Below are 15,407 nucleotides of genomic sequence, written 5' to 3'. Positions count from 1 at the left end.
ATTTGAAGTTTACATTTTGACACAAAATTAGTCAAAATCAAGAAAATCTATAAATAATTTTGTAGGTTTAGATTTATAAAATGTTCAATTTTTATAGCAAAGGATTATAATTTTAATACCTACAAAACATTTCATAAATGAGTTCATAATGTTCATACTATCACCAAAAAATCTTTAAATTATATATTTTTATAAGAATGTTAAGTTCAAATTTGATATTTAAGCAGAGAATAACAATAAATAAAGCTACAATTCCTTTAATTTATTAGTTTTCTTCTATGTTGTTATATACAATTACGTTAAGTTATATATTTAATATGTTTAAAAACATTTTTTTTCTTGCGTTTAGAGAAGCTAATTTTTTGATAGTCTCATAATAGATTCAAGTAAGCTCGGCCGGAAACCATTTGTGGTAAGTCTGGCCCGGCCCAGTAATTTTTTTAAGTAAGCCCGCCCCGGATAGGTAAATTTTTTATGGTTTTTTTTTTTTTTAATATTGTATTCATAAACAATAACTATAATTTACTTTTAAGTTATAACAACATATTTATAATAAAAACATTTAATATAATTGATATATAAAAATTCTTCAATATCAAATATTATTATTATCACTTTATTATTTATACATTAAATCCTTTGAATAAAAATTAAATAATATATATTATAACTAAATTTGAAGAACAATTCTCCGTTTTCTATAGAAGTTCGGTCAGCTTCAACTACATTTAAGTCTGGCTCGTTAATTTTTGTCCAAGAAATGCCCGGCCTAGAATTTTATAGTCCGACCTCGGTCCTAAAGCTACCCGGGCCAGACTTATTCCGGACCGGTCTGGGCTTAGCCCGGCCCACGCAGGTCTTTAATACCTATTGACAGACAATTGGCTATCGGGAACAGACATTCAATTGATTACTCTGCCCTTGTCTAATTTTGGTTAATTTAGTTGATTTAAAAGTAGATATACCTATAATATTAAAATATTGTAATTGTGTTTATAAAATTAATTTACAAAAGAAATAATTCATTGAGAAAGTTCCCAATTTCCCGATATCTGACCATCCATCATCCTTGCTTATCACAATTGTAGTTAAGTAAATTGGATCAGAAACATTCCCATTACCTTGTAATAATATATTATAAAACATTTATGAAACTAAAATCTTATACTGTTTAATAAAGTAAAAACATTTTGTAGTAAAATTTTCCAAAATAACAAATTGTTTTAGCATTTGCAAATAGTACACAAAATAACATATAAGATAAAGAATTATTTGTATTAAAATTAATAATATGTAGGTAACATTTTATTATAATATTCAAAATGTGAAAGCAAAAATACATTTTTAATTTAATATATCAGAATCTATTTGTATTTATTACATAACACAGTCTTATAGTTAAATTATTTTTAAATTTGTAAATGAGTTGTATAAAATATATAATATCTTAGTAACAAATTTAAATTATATTTAATAGAAAAAAAAACATTTAAATTATAGTAACAATCAAACTTTACCCCGTATCAAATAAATAAATTTATTTTTTTTACAGTGCTTCTTCACCAACAATAAATAAAATAAGGTCATTAAAACAATACATGATAAAATATATATTACCATACAAGTATTAATATCAAACATCCATACTTTTTCATCAAGCACATTGTTATTATAATTAATATCATCATCGTCGTCAATGGATCTTTTACCGGAAATTATCAAATTTTTAGGTTGAGAATGAATATTATCATATGGTGTCTTTTGAAGACTGATGGCTGAATACATATTTTTCAAATATTTTAGCACTTCAGTTTTATTCCACATATCAGTACCATTTTGATAACATGTTTCACAATGTACTTTCGACGGAAATAATATTTTTGGATGCATTGGATCTTCAGTAACATCACCCTTAAGTCTTTGATTTACTTGATTATGAGCTGACCAAAGCCACAGCACTGCATCATCCAATGAAGAAACATTGGTTTGAATTGTTGTAGCCATATTCATGAAATGTTCAGAACAATCAGTACATCCAAAGAAATGTTTTACATAACCAGCAATAGTTTCCAAAACTTGTTTTCCATTAAATGTTATCAAATTCTTTGTAGATGCTTGTACTGCAAGTGTATGAAACATAGTCCATAAGCCACATGGATATTTTCTATACATTGGCTGGCTACCTTCACATCCAATCCAAATATGATTAGTAACATAAGGTTTTAACAATAATTCATAGCCGTTAATAAAATTTCCAAGTTTCTCTCCTGATACTGTTTTATTGAAACGTGTATGATCCCATATTAACTTAATGAATTTTTTACCTCTAATGCTAGAAGGGAAACATTCAATAAGAAGTTCTAAGTAACTATTCAACGCATTTAATGACTCACCAGTGATAACACTCCGTGATAGAATCTCATGTTCTAAAGAATATCTTAAAGTAGCTTCTAAATCTGACAAATAAACTGTGTTATCGTTATGCACTGAACCTTTGTCTTTTTGAAATAATAAATTATAAAGCGTTGTAGTAATATCAATTAAACTAAATGGAGTCATGTGCACTGTTTCCAAGTACTTATTAATGACATTTGTAAAATTTGTTTTGTTATTTCCACTAGCTAAAAATTTGAATTGGTTATTGTTTTCAACCAGATAAAGACTTGGATATGTTTCTGTTTTTAATAGGTCAGCCAATTCTGTGTTAGAATTTTCTGCGCTTATTATTTTAACTCTTTTGACTGGACAGAAATCAATAATAAGCTCCTGCGCAAGCTTATTGTTTGATTTATCAATTACAATAAATGTTAAAATATTATTTGTATCCAATTCTACATTGACTTTTTCGTAGGGCTGTATATCGCACAAAGTTGATTCAGTTGTGTTTTTTTGAGTTTCTTGAAGCATTTTAATGAGAAAATCTTTCATAACTTGTATATTAAAAGACCTAATAAATTCTTTTCCAATATTATCTGATGCTGGCCGAGGAGGAAAGTAGCGTACAGTAGGATAAGCCATGACTTCATAATCTCGGCATATTTGACTGTTTATTTCATTTGAACAGTCAATTACACCAACTTTTACATAATTTCTCCACCCTATAAAATCATAAAACAAAATTTAAAAAATATTGAATTTATAAAAATATTATTCATAACATTTTATGGTTTTAATTAGAAAAAACGGTAATGATATTTTATTATTTTTACATTAAAAACATTAATTTTCCTCTTCAGTAGTTTTAATTAGGTCGATATATTTAGAAAATATACAATTGTATACTTGACTCCAAAAGACAGACATATACAATTCAAAAGAAATAATTAAGTATACATTTACATTTTAAAGGATAAAAACTAGCTTCAAATTACAAATTCTTCGATACATTCTATTTTATTCTATATTTTTAACCATTCAAATCATACTAAGTACTAAGTTATAACTTATAACATACAATAGTTTGTATTACTATGCTAACTAGTTATATAATTGGTGCCTAATTAATAAAATAAATAATAGGTATAAACTGTAGAAAATAACTTAATAACTTTTTAAATGAAAATCAAAAGTAATAAAAGAAAATATTCTGATAAAATATCACATTGAAGGTCTTACTAGAAGTAAAAAAATATGAACCATGATTATTTTGTAGTGTGTTCAAAATAAAAATGAAAGACCTCAAAGCAAAAAACGTAAATTATAAATACCAATTTATAAAAAATTATTACTATTAAATAATTATTTATAAAAAATCCAACGACAAATTAATCCCCCGCGATTCAATAAAATTGGATTCAAAACTGAGTTAATACTTGTTTGAGACTTTAAGTACTCAAATAGTCAAGTGTTAGTATTAAAACTCTGATTGCAAAAGTATTTTTTTAATTTTAATATTGGTACCGTTTAATATTTATAGATACCCAATATTGTTAACTGATTTGATATACCTATTTTAATAAATGTATATAATAAATTAGATAAATATAATTTATTTCATGTTTAAGTACTAAAATTAATTGTAGCTATAAATTAATTTATGATTTTAAATGTCAGTAACTAACTAAAAATTATGATTGATGATATAGTATGACTGTATGTGTTAAAAAGTGTAGGAGCAATACAGTTAAAAAAATATTACCAACCTATGAACCATTTTTTATTATAATAATACGTCATAACAGTCCTAATAGCAGCTAGTACATACAAGTCATAGTATAAACTCCCACCATATATTTTTTGAACTATTATATTTTAATATTATCTGACATTATTATTAGTATAATGATAGTATATGTATTATCAAATAAATTGCATTTAAATATTAAAACAATTTTTTAATAAGTTAACAAAATATTATATTATTTACAACTCACAATTGTTAATTATTTTATAAATGTTTTAATCTATGATAAATATGTATAATAAAAATTAAATGATTGCAGACAAGAAATAATATATTTTGCATAAAACGTAATTATAATGTTTGCAATTTTTTATGGTATACACAATAGGTACAATGTAAATCTCAATTTGAATGGTAAAATTCTTTAATTTAAACTCAAAAATGATTTGCATATTTAATTACGACAGTATATTACCTATACATTTATTTTTTCAAATAAACAAATAAATATTAAATGAATAGTTTATTACCGTAGACTTGAATTCCAAGTCCTTTCCAAGGGGTTGAAAACCGTATACAATGTCCACAAAAGGCATTGTAAAACTCAATCACATAAGATGTGTTTCCTTGCAATACTTTGTCATTAAAATTAGTTTTATCCAATATTTCCATCAAATCAGTGTCTTCGTATAGGCCAATAAGTTCTGTGCACGCCGGACCAGTATTGAGCGCTGCTATGAGCAGGACGACCACAAGGCGGCCGCTAAAACGTGACAACATCTTCTAGTCGTGTGAAGACTAGGCTGACTAGATCAAAAAAACACACAGTAGACATAAGTGTGGCATGTATCAGCTGTACTCCCTCAAATCCACAACAGACATGCCATTTTCGATGGATGGGAGGGAACCACAGCTATATTTCATAAATAAAAAATGACCAACAATGACTTACACGTCGATTGCACCCGAAAGCCAGAGACTAACGATGACGGGATTATGAGTAGAAAAATAAAAGCAAAAACGAATATAATATCAATCGTTTGGTGTATTGTGTAGGTATTATCTCAACACAGTCAGTATTGTTACGTTACCTACCTACTAATTTCTGTTCAAATATAAATCAAGTATTGTACAATAACATAGTACTATATTAATATTAAATTATTAAATATTATCGCTTTCGGGTGACGTTGGTGTGTAGGTGATTTATCAGCAACACAAATAACGAGCGGGCAAACAACCGCTGAATCTATACATACGTCACTGCGTGCGACGCGACGAACTGCAACCGTCTCCGACGACGGCGATGGTGGACGCCGTACAAGACTGTCCGCGTGTGGATGTCACGTACTATATCTGCATAGACTGCCTTACGTGATTGTCCCCCGTCTTCCGACAGAACAGACCGAACACGGGACGGAGACGGACCGAAACGCACGAGTGATGCGGCGGAACTGAGCGACGGAACCGGCCGTCGTAGTCGTAGGTACTGTGGCGTGACGACGTCGATCGAGATCGCTTTCGTCTTCTCTTCCACCGCCTGACGACGGCTCCGCAGACTTTTAACGATCGACTACTGATCACTGTAGAGCGTAATAACATCACTTTATTATTAATCGATAATCGTAGTTATTCGTTACGTCTTGTGTTTTAGCGTTCGTCAGACGCTAGTCGAATAGACGACTACGAGACAACGGACATTATTATTACCTACTATCGTACAACAGCATTATTTATTTCTTCCTTAAAATGAGTCACAACCGCGATTTACGAATAAAATCAACTTATGACTGCTGCGGCCTGCTGTGTCACGCACCCTGTTATATGCCCCGATGGACACCAGCAAGTTAAAAGTTGTTGTTTGGAATTGTTTTAAAGTATACACTCCACAAAGTGTTGTTGACTGGCCAACTGACAATTGTTTTGGTTGAAACTAACAGCGGCGTAGCCACGGGAAGGTGGAAAGGGGGGCTAAGGGGACTCCAGGAAGATTTAAAAATACTTTCAGTGTTCTGTGAACGTATTACGTTACGCCACTGCCCACTAGTTCGTAGTACTGGTTAGTGAGTATTGACATTCTACCGATTGAAATACTAGTCTGAAACTAAATGTTAGAATGTCGTACGTCAGATGTCTGTAATTTGTATGTCGGACAATTAACCGCATTCACTAATATTCACTATAATCACTAAACAGTAATCAGTATACAATTAGTATTGGATACCCATCACATTATCACAATATTGTTATCTATCTTTCGTTTATTGTATTTATTATTATTTTATCTGTCAGACGACCACTAGCCCGCGGTTGTTGCCTGTCGTAGTCATAGAGTAATTACTCTATGGTCGTAGTTGAACACAGTCCTGTCCGCGGCTGAAAGTCGAGTCTGATAACGCGTGAATCATAATATTCTGTATTGCTGTCGCGATAAGTGATAACACGATTAATAAAAAGCAAAGAAAAAACTTCACTGATATGGCAGCAGTCAGCACTCAGCAGGATGACACTATGAGTACCTACTATGACAGTCCATAATAAACTTTAATCGTGATAATATAATTATTATAATATTAAATAAATGTATTTTCGCTCGATCAAAACGTTTAAAAAGTTTATACAAGTATAAAGATGTCATGACTCTTTATAAGATTTATTATATCCATTTAAAATTACGAGATTAAAAATACATGAGCACGACTTTTTTTTATAAGCATTTAAGTTAGTTTTGACAAAATCAGTCAAGAACAACAAAATAAAAATTCTAAGAACTATTTAAACTTGATTTTTTAAAGTTTTTTGGACAAAATTTGATATCTAAACAAATATTAACGATTTTAGTTATTTTGTTGTAATAATTCAAAAATATTTTTAAGCCAATGTTCATTCATTGTTCAGTCAACACATATTATGATTAGAAAATAAACTGATTAAATCCTGATCATGCAAAAACGGTTTGATTGAGAAAATAATTTAATATTGTAAAATATTTTATTTCCATTCATAGTTAATTTCAATTTTCAAATCAAGTAAATAAATTAGTAAATTTTTGTCATAAAAATACGTAATTATTCCTCGGGCCCGGGACGTTGTGATCGGATGTTTGTTTCAGATTGCAAACTGACCACTAACGAATGAACTATGCTGAACTATGAAGTTATCACGGTTAAATACTGCTCGCTAGTACGGAATTCGACTTTCTTTTTCACCATGTGTTAGATGCTTAGATAAGATTTACTGAATATGTTCATATTGAGCGTGAGGGAAATAAAATTATTTTTTTCGCACTTATATTATACTCGCATAATATACGCATAATATTACAAGAAATATTAATAATTATTTAATTTTTGAATATTTAATAGTAAAGCGTTATAAATTTTGTTTTTAAATATTCTTATATTTTAAATAATTACATTAAAATAATTTTTAATGTATTTTCATAAAATTTCCAACGCTTCGATGGTATATACCCATCAGATCTTATATAGTTATGTATTTAAACATGTAATATATTACCTAGATATATACAATATAATTTATCTTTAATAATAAGATATAGTATATACCAATCATTGAAACGAATGACATTTTTTATCTACTATTCTAACTACCTATAGTAAATACCTAATATTGTAATACATAGTGTATATAATGTATATTATTATAAAATACCTAGAAATTAAAATCGTATAATATGTATTAGATATATAAATGTGCATTTATTTGTAAATACTTGCTGACGCTTCATCTGGTGACTCACGCAATTTTTATTCCAACGTTATTATTATTGTTAGAAGACTGTCATCAGTGTAATTAAAACAATTAACACTGCTTAATTCGTATAATTTATTATACAATTAATACCGCTTAATTCGTGTAAATATAATATAAACTATTAAGTTCGATTGTATAATGAAGTTTACTTATTGGAATTCATAAATTCTTATTACATCTTGCAAGTCAATTGGGAAATTTAGTAGAACATACGAACTGCATGGTTTTAAAATGCCCATGGACAGTTTATGCATAAACTAAACAAAAATTGATAGTTATATGTAATTATGTTTTTTAATGGTCAAATTATTCACAGATAAAATATTCAAATTTGTAAACACTTTATTTTCTAATAAAATTACTTCGTAAAATTAATTCAACCTAAATACACTGTATTACTAATATAGTAAAATAAATTACATTGAAAACAATTAACAATAACATCATAAAATATTTTTGACAAACACTAGTCGTTGTGTAGTAAAATAATATAAAATAATTCAATGACATTAATTAGTAGACTATAATATGTACACACTATTTTCTAAAAATTTCTAAAAATGTTTTTATAAATAGAACATTTTATTTTTATAAAATGTGATGATATAATAAATAATGTAAATTATTTACTAATAAAATTAGCAATAAAATTTAAAACTTTTTAAATATTCCCACTGCTATCATTATATTCCTCGCAGAGATCTTTTAATTTATCTTTTATTTTATTTTTTATCTGTGGTACCATTATGGTATCTTGCAGTTCACGCTGTGCGACTTTAGTTTCGTCTGCTGCATTTTCATACCGCATATTTTATTATTTTCATTATTATAACTTATTATAAGAAATTAAAAGCTCAACTTAGAGGTAGATTGAAGAGAGAATGAAAGATGTTTGGCTCAAGAGAATACAAAAGTATCAAACATATAAATACATAAACAAAATTAACTCAAAAAATGTGTGTAGGTATTAGGTATATTTTTTTATTTAAAAAAAATTGTATGCTTGCAATTTTATAATTTTATATTTGAGCTAATTTTTATTAGAAAATATAGTTATATTATTTGAGTTTATAGACGTTTTAAAATGTTTGTGTTTATTTTTGAATTTAGATATTTTGTCCTTGAATATTTTGGTTTGGATATTTTGATCTATATTATTTTTTATAGTTATTAATAAGTAGATAGCGAAAAAAAAATAGTTTAGTGTAGGTACTTACCTATAAAAAAATTTTTGTATGAATTATTGTAAATTATAAATACCTTAATGTAGAATCGTGTACAATTATACTTAACGACATTATATTATAATTTAATAATATTTGACATCTTTAAATTAATATTCCTTATGAGTAATACGTAGAACGTATAGGTTATATGTATATGTTTCTAACTATCTAAGTGTATATACATATATTGATATATTATATTATTATATACTATATAGGTAATGTATAAATATAATACATTTATATACAATGTTCGATTGTTCGGTATATTATTACACAAATTTTGTGAGTTGATTTTGTTCATGACGTATTTGTGTATGTAGTATGTTCAGTATATTGATAAAATATGTTTAATATAATGTATTATGAAATAATACACAGTATGTACAGGCTTATACAATATACAGTGTGGTGAAAGAACAAACATCCTTACATCCTATATAATTTAAAAACAGCTACTGCAGATGAGTGATAACATCACTTAATCGTTGAGTAATGAACAGTATAGGTAATCTTTAAATTCAGGAGTCAAATAAGTCAATTGATAAATTAAAAATAATTAATCGAAGTAGAAATATAATTTTATTATTCCTATTCGCAATATACTTATGATATTCAGATTTTCTAAATGTAAAAACTAAAAACTGTACTAGGCACCTTTGCTTCGAAATAAGATTAAATTCGATGGCCTTTTAAAATGGTTGTTTATTAGTTTAATTTAAGTATAGGACAGCCGATATACAGGAGTATAGTCTATAGGAGCATGTGATAGAGTATAAGGGTGTGGCGTGAAGGTGCTTTCCACTCAACGGCTCTGGTACATCTGACTATGTTGTGCTGGGGACTTCCTTATATTATGTGGCGGCGTGGTGTCCTTGTTCCTCTTCCTAATTCTGAAGTCCGTAACTTGGTCATAACCTCATTGTTACGTTTTTCAAAAGTTTTAGTTTCTGTAGGTTCATTTGTGTGAACTCGTATGATAACAATGCTTTATCATCATATACGTTGGATAGGTCAAATCCGTTTATTCGTACATTACAACACTATAATACTAATGATTTCTATTATGTATTCGTAAATCGAAATGGTGAGTCCAAGGATTCGTAGTTATTATGAAACAACATATTTCCTAATTATATATATGATTCTGAGTGATTGGTTGCAACCAATTTTTGCATGCATGCAATTCGGTAGCCCATTACAAAACCAATAAATACTATTTTGTTTTATAAATTGTAATATAATAATTAGGGCCCGGATTCCAATGCAAAATGCATCATTTTTTGATTAATCCTAGACAATGCTTTCCAAGTTTATAATTTGATTCATGTAACAGAGACTTCAAAGGTGAAATTTTTATTTTGCATTTTTTTGCTTTTTTTTGCATATTTCAATATTTTTTCATTTTTAGAACATATTTTAGCTTTTTTCGGTCATTTTTTCGTTTTTAATGCATATTTGTATAATATATAGACATTTGTCACCAGATGACATTTGTCATTTTAAATATGCTCCTATAACATCAGTGGACGTCGAACGAAGTTTTTCAACATATAAAAATATTCTTTCGGACAACAGAAGATCGTTGGTGTTTGAAAATATTAAACAATATATTATTGTTCAATGCAATGCTGAACATTTTATAGGTAAAATAGCTTAACGTAGAATTTAACATAATCTTAAGTGTATATTTTGGTATGTTTAGAATGAATAATATTTCCCCTAAAACAGCCAAAACATGCGTTTCAACATCATATCAGTCAATATTTCAAATTTTCAGTTTTTTTTTAATAAAATAATTATTATGTCATTTATAAATTACAATTTGTATAAAAAAATATATATGGCATTTTTAAGGTCATTTTTGTGGTAAATTGTATTTTTTAAGTGCATTTTTAAGGTCATTTTTGTGGTAAAATGCATTTTTTAAGGGCATTTTTGGCTATTTTTTAGAGCATATCTGTATGGTTTTAAGTGCATTTAAATCCGGGCCCTAATAATAATTAATAATAATAAATTATCAACTAGGCATAGCCGGGTTAAGTGGGGGGGGAAGGGAAGGTCTAAACAGGATATAGCCCTGCAATGTTCCCCAAAAAATATTATGATCTTGCAGCTTTTCTACAATTTTTAGATATATTTATACAATTTAAAAAAAATTATTTTAACAATATTTATTTAAAGGTACATTCATATTCATAAATTAAAATAATTATCTGTGACAACCATGTTATTGAATTATATAGGTATACATACAACATGCCAATATACCTACTGTGTTATTTCGTTTTATTTTATAGCTTCAAAATTTTTAATTTTTAATTACATAGAAAATAAACTTAAAATTACAATCGTTTGATAGCTATATCCACATTAGTATAATATCATTCACAGATATACATAATATATATTATATCTGTCCTGTAATCGTGTTAGTTATCTTGGTTTTCTGTTGTATACATATTGTAACATATTCTTACGTATTTACATTAAGTATTTTTTCATTTAAGTAACACATCAGTCCCGTCGTGTTATAAATTTATTTTAAAATTCCATTTAATTATTTAATAATTTTGCAAAATTCAATGTATTCATAAAAGTATCTTTCTGGCGCAGAAAAACGAAAATTAAAACACATTAAAAATAATATTAAATAAAAATGACATAATATGTAAAAAAAATTCTCAATTTATAACGTTTTAGATACTTTTGCATTAAATAAATCTTGAAAAATAATTTTTTAATGATACAAATAATCATTTGCTTGTATTTTTGTATTATTACCATACATTTTATATTTTAACAGTTAATTAAATTGTATTTTAGATTCTGAACGGAGTGATGAATGTATTGAGTTTACAATGATATATGTTTTTTTTTTTTTTGTGTCTGTCATCACGTTTTGGAGTAGTAATAATGCTTCGATTTTGGACTTCAGCCCCTCTTTGAATAGGAAAATTCATCTAGTTGGTACTTTGGGAGGTCAAAAGTAAAAATTTTCTAATAGTTTTCAAAAGCGTCGGAAAAAAATAACGGAAAACGGGAATTCTTACGCATAACCACTTTTCGACAAAATCGATTTTTTGATTTTGCTGTAACTCAAAAACGAATCATTTTAAATACTTGAAATTTTCACCAAATGTTTATATTATAGTTATCTATTTACGATTAAATTTTCAAAATATTTTGACTTTTTTTAAGCTACTTATAGACAATTGAAATTTTCGACTTTTCTAAGTTTTTTTTCTTAAAATGCCGATTAAAAAAATTTGGCTATCCAAAAAATCTTTAAAATTTAATACAAGGTTTATTATAAGTTTTACTTATCATAGTAAAAAAAAAAATCAAAAATCGTTAGTCACAAATTTTGTTTATAAGCATTTAAAGTTCAAATGTTTACGAAATATATCAAAATCACGAAAATTTGCAAGGAATTTTGAAGTTGAAAATTCATAAAATTGTTGTGTTTATACTTAAGGTTCAAAAATCCAATACAAGGTTATCCATAAGTTTTCCTTCAATTAGTAACTGTAAAAAAAAATTCCAGCGTCAATATAAAAAAAATTTGATGAGCGTATTAAATTTAATTTTTTACGAAATCATGTAAAATAACGATATATTACAATTTAAATATAGGTAATAATATAATAATATATCCAACTAATTATCATTGTCTGATAAATCATCTCCGTTCAGAATCGTTTTTCGTGTACAATAATACCCGTCATTGCATTCAAATTTAACACATCAACAAGTGACCTATTCTCCATCTTTACTATACAACAGAGCGATACCGACTTGCCCACTTTTTTAATATATCAACTATGTATAATGTAAATTTTCTATCGAAGGGAAAATATTTTTCTTATTTGACTATAATAAAATTGACATATTATTATAAAAATGTTTTTTTTGTAAAATTAGGGCCGCCAAAAATAAATTAGCCTACTAATTTCATTAATCCGGCTTTACAACTACAGGTATTAGAAAATTGAATAAATTAACACATCACTGTAAAATCAATACATTCACCATTCCGCTTAGAAAGTTAGAACATATTGATTTTACAATGAAGTATGTTTTTTGTCAATAAAATAAAGGTAGACATAGTCATATTTATCATATAGTTTGGTAGGGGGAGGGGTCAAAAGTAAAAAATTGTATTATCAAAAACAAAAAAATTAAAGAAAAACGAGGATTTTTACGCAAATCCAATGTTCAACTAAATCGATTTTGTTTATTTTTGTGTAAACTTATTTTTGATACGTAATTCGTCTTCCTATATATAAATACATTAAACAAATTACAAGTACCTATAAAGAAGTACTGACATTAATCTTACATCTTACATATACATATGCATATTCATCATAAATTTTTATAGATAGGTACTTTAGATACCTACCATATATTTTGTCACCAAATGTAATAAAAATCATGTGAATCATTAAAAAGAAACAAAACGTAATTTTCATACATTTGTGACGCGTGTACAGTCCATAGTTACAGGCACCATAGGTAATATGGTATATCTCACAGCCTTAACTAAAACTAAATAATATACCAAATAATGACGTTACACCATATCCGTGGTAAAATGACGATAGAAGCAGGAGTGAATTTTTTATTAATGCTGACAATATAAATTTTTGAATCTTCTATTATAATATTATTGAAAGTCGAGACTATACGGAATACACCTTCAAACATAGGGTATTATTACAAAATTTACAATATTTCTGTACGGTTTAAAAAAAATTTAAATTACTTTTATAAAATATAATATATTATTATTATTTATTATACCATTGGGACTCTTTTCGAGACTTGTAAGGGAAAATAAGATGGAAAAATCAATTTGCTTTTAAATTAATTATCGTTTATTTTTTTCCAAAGTAATAGTTGTACCTATAAACAGCGCTATAAATTATGTAGTTAATATAAGTTAGAATTTTTTAACTAAATTTTAATTTATTAACCAAATAAAAGTTCTACCTAAGTAATTGTTTTTTTTTTATTTTTAAATCTCAGTGTCAATTAAAAAAATTACATAGAACATATGTTAAACAATAAATATTAACATGTTGAACTATAAATAATAATTAACTGTAATTGTTTTCCTTTCATTATTGTTGACACCTATATTATACATGCATGAATAGACACGTGTTAAAATATTAACTTATAATAGGCTATAATTATTAACCGAGACAAGATGAAAATATTTAAAACAAAATGACTACAAAATACAGATAAATCCGTTTATTGTGTAAAAAAAATAAAAATAATATTAAGTACATAATTTATATTGCTATACATAATAAATTATAATATGGATTGCCTACACGTGTTTACAATATTGATTAGAAAAATCATATTTGAATAATTATCGAATGCGAGTTAGATTGTATTTACACAAATTTTTTATGTAATTGTAGGTACCTACGACCTATAGTACATATCTTATAATGCATTATTTTAAATACAAATGTACTAATTTTCTATATGTTTAATTTTTAGAATTCAAGTTATTTGTGTTTTCAAGATTCAACTACCTTTGAGCTACTTCAGTGGCTTACAATAGGTAATCTTATTGATTGTCCACTGTCCATAACAATATAAAATAAATTACATTTAGGAACAAATCCAAATTAAATTTAAAATAAAAAATTACTTCGAAAGTCGAAACTAAGTCCGCTCACTCTATCAGGTCGTTCTGATCCTATCATTATCTGAATAAAAAGTATATGTATTTACTGAAAACAAATTTGATAAACTACGTGATCACTAAACAAAAGTCATACCCACATTTTGTGTAAACGTTCTAAATAGTAAATTGTACATACCTATTGGCTATTGAATATTGTTTTCTGTTAAATGAATATTTAATAAACGTTCTTCGATCTAAACTGATTCAAATATATTTTTACTTTGCGTTTTCATGATTATTATATTATATCTTAATAGGTAATAAGTGCCTATAATATCCACTTGTCTACAAACCTACCTACTTACACATTGGCTATGTTCTAATTAGATATTAGTAGCTAATTTCCATAACCTAGAAAACCTTGCCTAACCTATACATAAATTATGTAAGCACTAAAAAATTAATATATTGATATATTAAATGTATTTAAACTAATTGTACCTATGGAATACGACATAATATATACAGGCACTTGTTAAATTCGATTATATTTTGATTTAAGTATGATATATATGTACATATATCATGTTACATATGAATCGACCAAGTCATATATGACTTTATAGTTTAG

At 26.8% G+C, this 15,407-nt stretch overlaps 1 protein-coding gene across 2 annotated transcripts; it reads right to left on the bottom strand.

Annotated features, from left to right (window-relative positions):
- Nucleotides 1-1,145: 1,145 nt before the first annotated feature.
- LOC132929542 (sulfhydryl oxidase 1-like) lies at nt 1,146-6,316 on the bottom strand. Of its 2 annotated transcripts, XM_060994945.1 has the most exons (4): nt 5,834-6,316; nt 5,383-5,706; nt 4,654-4,930; nt 1,146-3,098 (listed from the first exon to the last, which is right to left on the bottom strand). In XM_060994945.1, the coding sequence occupies exons 3-4, from the start codon at nt 4,901-4,903 to the stop codon at nt 1,507-1,509; spliced, it is 1,842 nt and encodes a 613-aa protein (XP_060850928.1). In that variant the 5' UTR covers nt 4,904-4,930; nt 5,383-5,706; nt 5,834-6,316; the 3' UTR covers nt 1,146-1,506. The 2 variants fall into 2 exon arrangements, with proteins under 2 accessions (XP_060850928.1, XP_060850929.1); XM_060994946.1 differs by having other exon boundaries at nt 5,383-6,316.
- Nucleotides 6,317-15,407: the final 9,091 nt, after the last annotated feature.

Source organism: Rhopalosiphum padi, chromosome 4 (genome assembly GCF_020882245.1).
Source record: "Rhopalosiphum padi isolate XX-2018 chromosome 4, ASM2088224v1, whole genome shotgun sequence".
NCBI lineage: Eukaryota > Metazoa > Arthropoda > Insecta > Hemiptera > Aphididae > Rhopalosiphum > Rhopalosiphum padi.
Note: the sequence above shows the minus strand (reverse complement) of the source record. Positions and strands in the feature narration are given on the sequence as shown.